Below are 15,538 nucleotides of genomic sequence, written 5' to 3' on the forward strand. Positions count from 1 at the left end.
ATTTACACCCAGTTCAGCAAAACTGTGTTCTTCCTGCTTTCTTCTGCTAATTAAGGCTTGTTCTTCCATTTCAGCTACGGTTCAGCATATGTTTTTTAGCTAATTTCAACTGTTTTTCAGCAAGTTCTTCAGCAATAAGCATTCACACTGCATTTTCACAGGAAATGTAATTTCTCTAGTTAACCTTTGGAGTCACTCTGATTCAAGATGGCCGCCAATGTTTTGATGATCCCTCCTCCCTGAAGTCCAGTGTGGACAGCGTTTGGCCTTTTCTGGCCCCCGTGGTGGTGGCTGCTGCTCCCTTGTGCTTCCCCTCGCTGCGTGGTTCAGTTTGGGTCACACGTTCCTCTGAATCAGCCTTTGTGTTTGTAGACCTGCCAGCCGGCCTCTCCTCCGGGCTTCTGCTGGTCCGGTTCCTCCGCTGACCCTCTCAGCACCAATCAGCCGAAACGTTCAAAACAACAACACGCTTCTGTCAGAGGGAAACGGTCCCTCTTTTCTGTGGGACTCTTTTCAACAAAGGAACAAAGTTGAGTGTTTACGTCTTGATTTAAATATTTATTACAGAAATATTGTTAAGAAGGTGTTCCCAAAGAAAAACACAACATATTGGAAAATAAAGTAAAGATGTTAATGAGGGGATGTGACGTTTCTCACAAACAGGTTAAAACGTTTTTTTTAAGAGCTTAGAGGACATTCACCCCTCATCATTTCAGCTTCTTAAACACTTTGATTCTCAACAATCAAATAAAAAAAATCATGTATTTTTTAATCAATGAGCAATCACAGCCAAATCTGCTTCCCTTTTTTAAAAGCGGAAAATTAAATTTTCATGACAAATGCAGAAGTGTTCCCATCAACAAACGTGTTTTTTTATTTTTCATCCTGTAGCACAATCGGTTTAATGAACCCGAGCCGTCTGACACAAGAGAGACCGAACATTAAAGAGAAGCACCAGAATGGGATCAGAAACCTTCGGCGCTTTTTAATCCCACGCATCGCTTCAGACTTTATTAAAACATACAAAGTATAAACACTGTTCTGTCAAACAGAAAAAAAAATGTGAATGAAACTCTTTTTTTAGTATATTTTTATCTGTATTTTGACTGTAACCTTATCTGTTTGTGTTAGTGTACACATCCTCAGAGAAATCAGTTCATAGATTAAGTTTCACAGTTTTTAATCCCAGATTGTCATGTTTACTTGTGTTTAATATTAGTTTGGTTTTGGAGTGAATCGGCCTCATTAGTAGTAACGACCAGGATGTGTTGACTGACAGCTGCTCTGATATGAGTATTCACTGAGATGTTTATGGATCTTTTTTAAAAACGTCACAAGACTATATTAATCTTAATCTGGTGGTTTATTGTCTGTATTTCTGCACCTATAACAAAAATAATGCGCCACGATTACTATTATAAACAAAATTCAGTGGCTCATTGTTGTGTCTCATACATTTGCATCAAAATATAACTTGATTTGTTTTGCAGACGTCTGGTACATTTTTATACTTTTTTTTTTTTTGTTCAATTATTGCTCTTATGTCAAAACATTTAATATCAAACAGAGATACTCAAATATTAAAATACCATCAAAATCTGCAGATAAAAGCTTTAGCTTTAAGAATAAAACAGTCAAATTACAGTACACCCAAAAATAACAATAATATAAAGTATGAAAAAATAAACAGTAAATAATAATCTAAAATATGTGCTAAATAATAATAATAATAATGTAATATAATACAGTGTAGTAAACTGCAGCCTGAACATGAGTCTGTTGTGAGTAGACTGCTATGAATATACTGTAGCAGCTTAAAGGCAAGAAATCAGCAGCATGAATAATCAGCAGCACAGACAAAATGTCAAATCTCCAATTAAAGTGGCATCACAGTGATTATTCTGGTTAGAGATTCATGAGTCGAACAGCCTCAGGGTAGAAGCTGTTCCTCAGTCTAGTGGTTCTACACTTAATGCTCCTCAACCTCCTTCCTGAGGGGAGTGGGGCAAAGTGTGTGTGCTGGGTGAGTGGGGTCCTTCATGATGCAGGTGGCCCTCTTCCTGCATCTAGAGGTATAAATGTGATGGTGGGGAGACTGACTCCACCATCTTCTGTGCAGCCTTCACCACTCTCTGCAAAGCTTTTCCTTCTGCAGCTGTGCAGCCTCCATGCCACTCGTTGATGCTGGAGCACAGGATGCTCTCCACTGCACACCTGTAGAAGGAGGTGAGGACTGAGCTTCCAGAGCAGCTCGTCTCTGCCGTCTGTGGACTGAACCAAACAAGCATGGCAAACTGTTGATGGAACAACTGCAGACTTTAAATGCTCGTCATTCATGTTTTCTTCTGTAAACACAGTGTTCTGCATTGGATGTCACGTCTTCTTCTGCTCATGCAGGTCACCTCAGGGCCGTAGAGTGTTCACACTGGAGTCTGATAACGGTCAGGCCTGCAGGGTTAAAGTAGTCTAATCACAGCTGCCTAGTCAGCTCAATGTCAGCAACTTTGGGTTTGTTTTTCAGTAGATTAGCCTGAAAGTAATAATTATAGGTTGCGGTTCTTGGGAGGCTTGTTTAGAAAATATAGTCACTTATTTTAGATGTACTTCTGTTTGTCGTATCTGTCCACTGAATGTAAACACCAGGTTTGTCTGGTGGTTGCAGCATCCGTCAGTAACTGCAGGATGACGTGCACAACCCTCCCTGCTGTGCCTCGGAGTACTTGTTGCTTTTGTTGATTGGGCTGGTGACTTCCCTGAACCCTCTAATAAAACCCCAAACTGAACTGAATCACGGATCCATACGGGAGTGTTTCCAGATCTAAATCAGACAAATGCTAAATAATTTATTTAATATACAAAAGAAGTACACTCCTTAACCTTCAGTGTGAAGCAGCAGCCTTTTATATTTTGTTTGTTTGTTATAAGCTGTCAGTTTTCCTGGTTATTTGTGTTTGTCCTCACGTTAACCATCTGAGCCATGGAATCAAACGTCTGCTCACATTTTTTTATTTATTTACCTGAAGTTGTGTATTTGCAGCTTCCTCCTATTCGTGCCTTTTGTTTGTTTTGGGTCAGAAATGTCGCAGCTGAACGACCCCCTGACCTGTTTGTCTCTCCAATAATCCTTTGCTTTCTCGACCTCTCACCGCCTGCCTGTGTCCTCTTCTCCCTTAATTTCACTTCAAACCACAGAGACTGATTCAGTCAGAATTACAACAGCAACCAGGAATATTAACCAAATATTATTGCTTGTGGTTTTAAAGTATAAAAAGATTAAATTTCAGTAATACTCTTAGCTTTTAATGCAGTTCCCTCTCTAACCTGTTTAGTGGTTTGTTCTGATAATACATGAAGATGGTGATTGTTGGTCCATTGATGCTGCAACACTCAGCAGATTTAAATGCATTATACTTCTGTTTGTGCAAATAAAAATAATGCTTAGAGCTGATATGATGAAATATGAAAACCAAATTACCTTCTTGCTGATATTAAAGTTACAGGACTGAAAGTAAAAATATTTTTTTGATGACTGAAAGCACAAGAATAATTTGTACATGTATAAAAAAAATTATCCTAACTTTTCATTTACCAAAATCTGTACATTGTCACAGTAAAATCTTTGTTAGATGGTGAACACTGCTGTCAGAAAGCGCTAGAGTGAAAGTCAGAGAAAATTAACAAAAGAACATAATGTAGTTTTTAACAAAGAATGTTATGTCCGGTGTAACCTCTATCCATCCATATCACTATAATTTATAGGAATCCTATCAAACGGTAACAAATATCTCCTTGCCTCAAAGTGCAGCCTATCAAGTTTTTGTGCACTTAGGGATGTTTTGTTGTGCCTGAAAGTGCCAGATGGACCCTGTCTGAGTCACTGACAACCTGATTATAAATAGAACCAGGTTTTAACAATGACAGGAAAGACAAAGACTCATATAGACAGAAAACAGAAAGGAGCTCAGTGTACCTTGCCTGGACATGGGTTATCTTGGAACCAGGCCTGGGGATGGAGCTTGTCAGAGAGTGCCTGGTCTCTACCCATGGGGCCCAGTTGGGCAAAGCCCAAATGAGCAACATGGGCTTGCCTTCCTGTGGGCATGCCACATGCAGGAGGGGCCATACGAGTCAGGTGCAAAGTGCCATTGGTTGTAACCAAAGGCACGAGGCTTTACACTCTGACCATGCCTTACCAAAGCTGGCTCTTGGAACATGGAACGTCACCTCGTTGGTAGGGAAGGAGGCTGAGCTTGTACATGAGGTTGAGAGGACTACATATGGTTGGACTCACCTCAACGCACAGCATGGGCTCCAGAGCCAATTTCCTTGAGGGGGCTGGACCTATTCCATGCTGGAGTTGCCCATAGTGGGAGGTGCCAAGCTGGTGTGAGTCTACTTTTAGCCCCCTGGCTTCGTGCCTGTGTGTTGGAGTTTTCCCAAGTAGATGAGAGAGTAAATTCCCTGCTCCTTTGGGTGGGGGGACGGGCTCTGACAGTTGTGCCTATGTGCCAAATGGCAGCTCAGACTATCCAGCCTTCTTGGAGTCCTTAGCAGGGGTGCTAGAAAGTGCACCAGCTGGCCACTCCTTTATTCTGCTGGAAGACTTCAATGCTCATGTGGGTAACAACAGTGTGACCTGGAGGGACGTGACTGGGAGGAATGGCCTCTCTGATCTGAACTCCCTTTTCTGTTGTTGGACTTGGGTGCTAGTCATGGTTTGTCCATCGCAAACACCATGTTTGAACATAAGGGTGTCCATAAGTGCCCGTGGCACCAGGACACCATAGGGTGCAGATAAATGATTAACTTTGTAGTTGTGTCATTTGATCTGCAGCCACATGTTTTGGACACTCAGATGAAGAGAGGAACTGAGCTGTCATCTGATCACCACCTAGTAGTGAGTTGGATCAGATGGCAGGTAAAGATGCTGGACCAACCCAGTAGACCCAAATGGGTAGTAAGTATTTGCTGGGAACACCTGGCAGAAGAACCCATCAAAAATATATTTATTGCACACCTCAGATAGAGCTTCAACTGTATCCCAGCTGAGGTGGGGGACATTGAGTCCGAGTGGGCCATGTTCTGTGCCACTATTGTCGAGGCAGTTGCCTTGGGCTGTGGCCTCAAGGTTGTCTTTGCTTCTTTGGTGGGCATCCTCAAAGTCAGTGGTGGACAACCCAGGTTAGCAGGGCCGTAAAACTGAAGAAGGAGCCCAATCGAGCCTGTTTGGCTGATAGTACTCCAAAAGCAGCTGAGGAGTATTGGCAGGCCAAGCAGGTTGTAGCCTTGTCTGTTGCTGTGGGAAAAGCTCAGATAAGGGAGGAGTTTGGTGTGACCTTTGATAGACTCTCAATTGGCTCTGAGGCAATTCTGGCAACCCATTAGGCAGATGAGGAGGGGAAAGCAGCACTTTAGCAATATTGTGTTTAGGGAGGGTGAGGTGTTGTTGATCACAACCAGTGATGTTGTCAGGAGGTGGAAGGAATACTTCTTGTACCTTCTCAATCCCAGCAGCACTTTTTTGATGGAGGAAGCTGAGTCAGGGGACTTCGGGGTTGATCTGTCTATAACCAGGGCTGAGGTCACAGAGGCAGCAGGGCTACGGCAGCAGGGCTCTTGGGGTGGACAAAATCTACCATGATTTCTTCAAGGCTTTGGATGTTGTTCGGCTGTCTTGGTTGGCACACCTTTGCAACATCCCCCACCCATCCAGGGCAGTGCCACTGGATTGGCAGCATGGGGTGTTGAGTCCCCTCCTCATGAAGGGGGACTGGAGCATGTGCTCCAATTATAAAGACATCAGTCTCCTTAGCCTCTCCAATAAGGTTTATTCAGGTGTGCTAGAGTCTCATTATGGTCAAACCTCAGATTCAGGAAGAACTATCCAGGTTCCTTCCTTGCTGTGGAACACTGGACCAGGTCTTTACCCTCACTAGGGTCTTCAAAGGGTCATGGGTGTTTGCCCATCCAGTCTACATGTGTTGGATAAGGCATTTTACTGTGTTCCTTGAGGCACATTATGGGGAGTTCTCTGCAAGTATGGGATTGAGGGCCAGTTACTATGGGCCAATCAGTCCATATACGAGGAGTGCGAGAGTTTGCTTCACATTTCTGGCATTCAGTCAGAACACTTCAGGGTGGGAGTTGGACTCCATTAGGGCTGCCCATTGTCATTGATTCTGTTCATAACTTTCATGGACAGAATTTATCAGTGCAGTCAGGGGCAGAGAGAGTTCGGTTTGGTGGCCTCAGGATTCCATCTCTGCTTTTTGCAGATGAAGTGGTCCTGTTGAAATCATTGTACCCTGATCTTCAGCTCTCAGCAGTTTGCAGCTGTGTTTGAAGCAGCTGGGATGGGAATCAGTACTGCTAACACTGAGGCTATGGTCCTCAGTCAGAAAAGGGTGGATTGCTCTCTTCAGGCCGAGGGTGAGGTTCTGCCTTAAGGGGCATACTTCAAGTATTTTGGGGTTTTGTTCATGAGCGAGGGAAGAATGGAGAGTGATACTGACAGTCTGATCAGTGCGGCATTTGTAGTATTGCAAACTCTGTGCCACTCCGTTGTGGTAAAGACAGAGCTGAGCTGGAAGGCGAAGCTATCTGTTTACCTGTGGGTCTATGTTCCTACTCTTTCCTATGGCCATGAACTCCGGGTAGCGACCAAAAGAACGAGATAGCACCTACAGACTGTCAAAATGAGTTTCCTTTGCAGGATAGCTGGACTCTTCCTTAGGGATGGGGTGAGAAGTTCAGTAATCTGGGAGAGACTCAGAGTAGAGCTGCTGCTCCTCCACATCGAGAGGAGCCAGTTGAGGTGGTTCAGGCATCGTGTAAGGATGCTCCCTGGATGCTTCCTTAGGGAAATGCTCTGGACATGTCTGACCAGGAAGAGACCCCGGGGAAGACCCAGGACATGCTGGAGAGACTATGTCTCTCAGCTGGTCTGGGAACACCTCGGAGTCCTCCCAGAAGAGCTAGAATGGGTGGCTGTGGAAAGAGATGCCTGGGCCTCACTGCTCAAGCTGCTGCCCCTACGACCCAACTCTGGAACAAGTGGAAGATAATGGATGGATGGATGGATGGATGGATGGATGGATGGATGGATGGATGGATGGATGGATGGATGGATGGATGGATGGATGGATGGATGGATTTAATGGTAAATCACATCTGTTTTACTGCAGCTGGTGTTCTACGTGGTGGTTCAGACGTTGTACACTCTGGGTCACAGCCTGTCTCTGATCGCTCTCACTACAGGAAGCGCCATCCTCTGCTTGTTCCGGTAAAACCAAATAGTTTTTAACCACATTAAAACCTTTACTACAATATAAATAAGAATAAACATGAAAACATCCATGAACAGGCTAAAAACTAACATATATAAAGTATTGCAGTCAAAAAGCTGATCGTCAACTGATCAGTGCATTCTGAATTAATTCTTCAGTTTCTGTGAAAACAAAGTATTTTCAATCTTTATATTCAAAAACACTTCCACAAAGTTTCTGTCCAGATCTAAACTTTTGCATGTATGTGTCAAATCCTTCTGTTTGTAACGTTGGTGCAGGAAGCTTCACTGCACCAGGAACTACATCCACCTCAACCTCTTCATCTCCTTCATCCTGAGAGCCGTGGCCGTGTTGGTGAAAGATGACATCATCTTCAACCGGACCTCGCAGTGCTCCAACCAGCCGTCCCTGGTGAGAACAAGACCTCCTAAACCTCCTCACCAGGTCTTTCACTGAGGAAATCAATAGATGCTGGGCAGGAAGCTGCACACTCGGAGGTTAACAGCTTGGATTAGGAGCATGTCCACCTCTCCACGACTCATACAGGACAAACAGGAGTGACGACCTCATGACCTTAAATACACCTTTTAAAACATATCGTTTAATGAGCACATTTGTTGGATTATAACAAAGTCCCTGCTGGGCTGGAAGTCTCTACAAACACTGTGGCCATGCAATGGTCCAACTGACAGAAAGCTTACATTAGTGATTACATTCAACAAGAGTTTGATACAAACTTCATCTCCAACCTCAGATCTGCAATGTTTAATGATTCTGTGTGTGTCCATCAGGTCGGGTGTAAAGCCAGCCTGGTGTTTTTCCAGTATTTCATCATGGCCAACTTCTTCTGGCTGCTGGTGGAGGGGCTCTACCTCCACACCCTGCTGGTCGTCATCTTCTCTGAAAACCAGCATTTCATCGTCTACATGTTCATCGGCTGGGGCAAGAAGACTTTGAGTTTTTAATGCCATAATAAAGGAATCAAGTTCATTTTTACCACTGGAGTTTATAAAATGCTCATTATTAAATGGAAAATGAGTAGATAGGTAGTTTTTCAGCAGATAGAAGTTTGCTCCAATTATTCCTGCATTTTTGAGATATTGCACAACTTGCTTGTGTTTTAAAGTGTAAATGCTGTCAGGAGGTTTGTTTGGTTTGTTTCTAACGATGTTTAGGTGGGTGGAACTTTGTTTTCCCAGCAGAATATTTCTCTGTAATGAGACAAACACTCTAATATTCATGTTGGGAGGCTGTAACTGATCAGTAGGTGTGTTTAAATGTGAAAATCAAAGCTGTGGTGAAGTTTGATCTTCATCTCCTTCATGCAGGAATCCCCACGGTGTTTGTCTCTGTATGGGTGGCAACACGGATTTATCTGGAAGACACGGGGTGAGTAACACGTTAGCATTTCCAAATCTCAAATCAGAGATATTTACAGCTACCTGCGCTCTGAAGAACTATATCGTCCATTGTTTGTTTTGTTGAATCAGAAAATAACATTTTATAGTTTTAAATCCGTCCACAGTGCATCGTGGGGGATGTTTGCTAATTTTCCACATTAATAAAACAATAAATCATTCTGAAAATTATTGATTAAATTGATCATTTATGAGAACATTTCTTTTACGTCTTCATTATAGGAGCTTTATGTATTTGTCGCTGTTTTTTAAAACAGGCAAAACTGCAAAATATTGACTGAGTATGAACTTAAACACAGTTTGATAAAACTAAATAAATAGATAAAAGAGTAAAAATAGCAAAACTCTGGAGAATCATGAGGAAATTCAATTTAGGTTTAATTTAAACTCATTGAATGCTTTTTTAATTCTTAAAGTTTAGACTAGAAATAAAAATAGATTGTCAAAAATCGTGTTATAATATAACAAATAGATATAAATAGGTAGATATAAAATTGGTAGACAAAAAGCAGCGAAAAGCTTTGAAAACAAGAGATACTATTAAGGTTTTAAAAGCTTGTTTTATATGTTTATATTTGTCAGATCTGGGAAAACAAAAAAAGAAATAATAAAACAGAAAGCCTTATGGCTCACCAAAATACAAGAACATCAACGCCACGGTCATTTAGAAGCAAATGTGTTTTTGTCATTTCAATGTTGTTGTGTTTAGTTTTTCTGTAAATGTCTAACAAATTGTTTGTTTTAGGCTCTTTGTGGGTTTTTAGAAATAAACATAACGGATAATAGGAGGGTGACGACAATGACCCTGAATTGTTCCAGGAAGTCATGGATTTTCACAATAAGAGCTGGATGAGAGTCTCAGCTGACTTCAGCTGTCAGAAGTGTCGAATCTTAGATGCTGGTTTGGTTTGAGTGATGCTGATGAACTGACAGACAGACTGTTGTGAGGTGGACTCTGGACCGGACTCTGGACCGGACTCTGGACCGGACTCAGGACCGGACTCTGGACCGGACTCTGGACCGGACTCTGAATGAAGCAGCAGCAGAGCCTGAAGGTGAAACTGTCTGTTTAGAGTCAGATCTGCTTCTCTGAACCAATCAGCAGGAAAAATGAGTCGCAGAGTGAAAGTGTCACGATCTGGGCTTTTGGATGCGTGTGTTCGGTTCTCTCTGTGTTTAGTATTGTTGGGATTTTTACTCTTTTTATCATCGTCCTTTTCTTTGTTTTGGGATGCTTTTGTTTTGTTCTGTTCTTTGTGTTTTATTTTATTTACCAGTATTCTGTGTTTAGTCCAGTTCAGTGTTGCCAGATATACAATAATGATTTACACAGTAGTTTTAAGATCTATATAACATATAATCAACAGATTTTAAAAGGTCCCCCTTTTTGTGTGGCCAGGCGGACATATAACACAGATGAACTAATCCCGGCTGCGCAAGAGAGACCAGTCTACCATATCAAACCAGACCCAAGATAGACGAGGAGAACTGGAGGTCCTGTGGTTAAAGAGGGTGTGCGGTGGAGAATAAAAAAGTTTAGATTTAGAAAACTGAATCAAATCAAAGCGTCAGCAGGATTCATTTTTACTGTTCCAGCTGCGTTTCTCTGCTAATTTTCCATTCCTGAAGCCATGAGGAGTTTAATCTCAAGATCCTAAAACTAGGCGTTGTCAAAACACCATCCGTGTGTGGGACAATAACAAAGAGCGTCTTATTTAAAGGAATAACGATCTTTTCATTCTCACTTTAAGAATCTAAAGCAGCACTAATGAAGCAGCACGAGACAAACGACTTGTTGCACTAAATTAAAACCTTGATTCTACTTTTAATGTTTTTATTCCTTCTGGTAACCAGAGAAGATCACTTGTTGTGTCTGTAGGTGCTGGGAGAGAAATGATAATCCCATTCCGAACTGGGTGATCAATGGACCAATTGGATTCTCCATCATGGTAAGAGCAGCTTCTTTATCTTGTTTGTTTACAGGTGAAACATCTGAATACAGCTGGAAGACGTTTGGCTTTGAAATTCAGACGTGACACACTTTGAGGACACACTTCTCCATTTTCTACTTAAAATGTGTCCAAAAATGTGCTTTATTGTTAATTTACCTCAAGCAGAACATCTCATGTGTAACATGGCCGTGCACCAAGAGCAACTTGATATAAATTTGCGACGCTCCAGCTGCTTATCAACAAAAACACATTGGAGTTGCTGAAACTTGTCGTTTTAATTAGCCTTAATAAAATGTGAACTCTATCTGCTCCAGTGAGCGTTCTCTGTAGCTCGTGTGGCGCGAGGCGCGAGCGTCCCTCGTCTGACGGGATTAATGTCACATGACCTCCTGCTGGTTTGATTCCTGCTGACTGGAAGTTCTCCCAACCTTTAAAGGTCTCAGTGACGGGGGAGGGTCTTCATGTTGCAAGGAAACTTACTGCTATTAAAGGAACTTGAATGCATCCTGATGCATGCTCAATAATCCAGAAACATCTAACAAAGTTAAGTCAGGTCCTCAGGACGGATTTAAAATTAATTAATTTAAAAAACTTGTTGAAACGTTTCATCTTTAATCTAAAAAACTTGGTCAGTGGAAAATAAAAATGGTTTCCCAAACATCTTGTCACCATCAAACTGGTTGGCCCACTTTGTGGATGTGCTGCTTGTGGGACTGAGTTTGTTGTGGCTCCTCGGACTGATGAAGTCCTTTGGATGTCCTTGATGAAGTCCTTTTGTGTGTGTGTATTGTTTGCTTTTGTCTTGTGGGTTTATTGTTTATAAATTCTGTACAGCACTTTGAACTGCTTTTAGTATGAATAAAAGCATGTTCATACTAAAATACATACTAATTTATAAATTAAATTGATTGATTGATGAAGGACGAAACATCTAAATAAAATAAAAACAACCGTCCAGATGACCTGACTTAACTTTGTTGGATTTTTTACCTGGATTATCGAGCATGAACTTTGACATTGTGCGTGTCATTTTCCAATCTAGATTATAAATACTTGATAGTAAAAAGGCAGAAGAGTTTAATTTGCTGCATGTTATAGTTAATTTGTGCTTTGGGTGATGAAAAGCGAAAATGCTCAAGTTTTACGAACTTGTTGTAGAAAACGTGTTCAGTCATATTCTGGAGAAAAGTTTCAGTTTATGTCCTTGGACCTTTATTCTTGGTGAGCTTGTGTATCATCTTTGTTTTCCTCGTAAACACCCGGTTCCTGTTGCTGTTTTAGGTCAACTTCATCCAGTTCGTCAACATTATTCGGATCTTGGTTCAGAAGCTGCGGTGTCCCGACATCGGCGGCAACGACCAGTCACAGTACAGGTGATTTACAAACAGCGTCACAGATAAAGGATCTTCTAAGAGCAACATTTTTCAAAGCTGACAATCTGTGTCAGTAACTAAGAAGTTCAGCTAATTCTTCACCTGCTTTAATTATGATTCAGCTGAGAAAATATTGAAAAAAAAAAAACCTTTCCAGGACATTTTTTGTCCTCCGGCTGTTCATAGAGGTAAGAATGACGTTAACATTCATTCAACGAGACAGAACTTCATGATGCAGCCTTTAAAAACCGGAGGTGAACCCTCCGTTTCACAGTTCCAGCTCGTTTTTCTGTCCGACTCTCTGCCGCGGAGACTTTAATCTTCAGGCAGCTTTGGCCTGCGGAGGAATCTGAGCCGCGTCGGCTTGTCAGGTATTCTCATGTCGCGTAGTAAAGGGGGTCTGAGATTCAAAGGAAGGAGGTGATGAAAAGCTGAGATGTATCCGGTTTGTTCGTGTTCGTGCTGTAAATAAAGACTCCGAGTCAGAGCAGGTCCTAGCTGAGCCGACAGGTAACGTGTGATCCTCCAACATCTGATTTTAGGGCAACTTAAAAATGAAAAACATCTCAAATGTGTGTAAATATTACAGTAATATTACACAGAGGAATCCAACCTAACAAAAATACATCATTGTTGCTAAAAGGTTAATCATGTGATTATTAACGATACTGTGACTGATCCACAAATTCAACAATTATTACAGTTTTATCTTTCCTTATATGCTTTTATGTCCAATTGCGTCACTTCCTGTTAATTTGACACACATTTTAATTGACAGGAAGTTAACAAGAGTATAATATGCACCTAATAAAGTGTGAACGTTTAACCCTCTACTCAAAGCTAGAAGACTTTATAATCTTGTGAGTTTAAACTGTTTTCTGTCTCAGGAGGCTGGCCAAGTCCACCCTGCTGCTCATCCCTCTGTTTGGGATCCACTACGTGGTCTTCGTGTGTCTCAGTGAGTCCATCGCTGAAGATTATAAAATCTTCTTTGACCTGGCCCTCGGATCCTTTCAGGTAGGATGTTATCAGAATAAGTTTTATCATCACTGCACCAAAACACAGTGAGATTAAGTTCGTACAGTTAACCGAAAGACGGGCGGAGTGCACGTTTGCTGCTGCTCCTTGAGAGCGTGGCCCCTTGTCCTTGTTCAGAATACTTTTGATGTAGAAAAGGGGAAAAGCTCATGAGGAAAGGATAGTGGTATTTGAAAAAGGATCTCTTCACATCTTGTCCTATCAGGACACGATTTAAAACATTAAGAAACTCTTCCAGCAGAACATTTGTAGACACATTACATAATTATGCATTTGACGGCAAGATGGTGAGATTTGTCCACGAAGCACTTCCAGATAGTCCATAGTCCTGATAAGATGTTGGTGTCAGCCGGTGCAGCTCTGTTAAGCCTTCACAGAAGTTTTTTTTTTTGGGGGGGGGGGGGATAGACATATATTTTCCTTAGTTTACACATATCCCAGGAGAAATGTGATCCGAGGCCAAACGGGGGAGTCAGATTCAGATGAGCCACAATTGTTGATTTTTTTCTTGTCAGCCTCGAGTCCTGCTGGTACTTTTGGGTTCTGCTGGTTATGCACTTTTCTTTCTGCATGATGTCATTTACACCTTTTAGTTCAGAGTTTACTCATTTCTGTTTGTTTGTTTGTTTTATTTGCAGGGTTTGGTTGTGGCCATACTCTACTGTTTCCTGAACAGTGAGGTGAGTTTTTAAATCTTCTTTTAGTTTCAGGAGATATTATAATAGGAAAGATTTTGTAACATGGTCATTTAGGAATCACTGCATTTTGATCAAGTTTAGGGGAAAAAAAAAAAATCAGTTTTTTAGCAAATTTAGTTTGGGGGAGTGGTGGAGCAGAGGTTAGAGAAGGTGAGCCTGATTGGAAGGTCACCGGTTCAATTCCCTGAACTGATAACAGCAAAATGTGGGTGGAAAAAGTGAAGTACTCACACCTGACTCCACTTTAATTTGCCATCTTGGCTCTTGAGCAAGGCCCCCCACCCCCCGGCACCCTAGATGGCAGCTCTCTGCTCCACACAGAGGGCTGTGGTAGCTCGGTGGTCTGTGGTTGCAACAGGAAGGGCATGCAGCGTAAAAACAATTGCCAAGTCTTCATGCGGGTTAGTTCTTTGTGGTGACCCCTGAAGAAGGGAGCAGCAAAAATAAAATAAAAAAAGCAGGTGAACTTTACCTTTATCATTTTATTTTTCCGAGTAAATATTAGATTTATATCTTTTTGGAAACAATTCCAGTAGAATGCATGGACAGATTGGGGAAAAATTACTAGTTCCTTGTTGTTATATTACAATTCCTTTGAGTTTTATAAATAAGATTCTCTGAATTAGAGTTGTGAAGTGATGCAGGTCCAAGTGGTTTTACTTCAACTCCTGTTTGGTTTTGGGGGTTTTTCTTCCAGTATTTGTACGGAACAGGAGCTCAGGTTGAAAATCAAGTTAATTAAAAGTAATTTAACTTTCTTTCATTGTTTTGGCCTTTACATCAACATAAAAAATCACATCAGTTTTATTTCCAGATAAAAAGCAGTTGTTTTTTTAAGTAGTCCAGATTAGCCACACAGCTTTATATTTTCTAAAATTTTAAGATTCATTCACGATCATGTAGCTGGGCTTTGAGAGCACGCACCTATTTTCAAACATGTCACTTCGGGGAACAGAAAAACTTAGTTTTTTTTTTAACTTTCCGTTTCCATCGACCTTTATTAAAGCGTACATTCGAAACGGGCACAAAGATTATTGATCGAAACATGAATACTGTCTCATCGTGACTATTTAATCCTTTAGATTAAGAAAACATGCCTAACTCATGTTTTTATTCCCGTTTCAGGTTCAAGGGGAGTTGAAGAGAAAATGGCGGAGCGTTTGTCTGAACTGCCACCTGAGCAGAACTCGTCATCTAAACAACAACTTCGCCTCCAGGAACGGTTCGGAGCACATGATGCAGTTTCATCGCAACTCCAGAGCTCAGTCCATCCTGCAGTCAGAGACCACCATGTTGTGAGGGGGGGTCCAGAACATTCGTGCAGTCTTCAGGCTGACCTGGGTCAGATAGTTTTTCAGATTTTAAACAGCGCTGACCGTGAGGACGGGTGCGATCTGCCCCGAGTCTTGTGCTTCCTCTGTTCAGATCCGATATTTGAGGCGACGCTCGTTTCTGAAAACATTTAATCTGCTGGTTTGATGTTTGCTGCTTTCAACCGGTAAACTATCTGGAACTTCACATTATCCTAAGGTTGAAGGTCTGTGTGAGCTATAAGAGTTACCTACTTGAATGTTCTTCACAGTAAAGGTGTTATGTTTGAAGAAATATAAACCATCAGTGAAGTTTGGATACTGTTACTCTAATAGTGTTATAGTTCAATCATAATCCAGCGACCGCTGGAGATCAGGCTCCCCGTGACCCTGAACAAGAACAAGCAGATTAAAAACGATGAATTAAATGTTCTAAAACTGTCTCAAGACAGAAGGACCAAGA

General features: G+C 41.6%; 1 protein-coding gene across 1 annotated transcript in view; it reads left to right on the forward strand.

The window, feature by feature from the left end:
• vipr2 (vasoactive intestinal peptide receptor 2) overlaps positions 1-15,064 on the forward strand; it is a 67,740-nt gene extending 52,676 nt beyond the window's left edge. The window contains exons 7-15 of the mRNA XM_037681402.1: positions 7,185-7,282; positions 7,565-7,697; positions 8,078-8,228; positions 8,615-8,675; positions 10,584-10,653; positions 11,938-12,029; positions 12,917-13,046; positions 13,706-13,747; positions 14,891-15,064. Of these exons, the coding sequence (XP_037537330.1) occupies positions 7,185-7,282; positions 7,565-7,697; positions 8,078-8,228; positions 8,615-8,675; positions 10,584-10,653; positions 11,938-12,029; positions 12,917-13,046; positions 13,706-13,747; positions 14,891-15,064 (951 nt within the window). The remainder of the gene's footprint in view (positions 1-7,184; positions 7,283-7,564; positions 7,698-8,077; positions 8,229-8,614; positions 8,676-10,583; positions 10,654-11,937; positions 12,030-12,916; positions 13,047-13,705; positions 13,748-14,890) is intronic.
• Positions 15,065-15,538: the final 474 nt, after the last annotated feature.

Source organism: Nematolebias whitei, chromosome 9 (assembly GCF_014905685.2).
Source record: "Nematolebias whitei isolate Nwh7 chromosome 9, NemWhi1, whole genome shotgun sequence".
Lineage (NCBI taxonomy): Eukaryota > Metazoa > Chordata > Actinopteri > Cyprinodontiformes > Rivulidae > Nematolebias > Nematolebias whitei.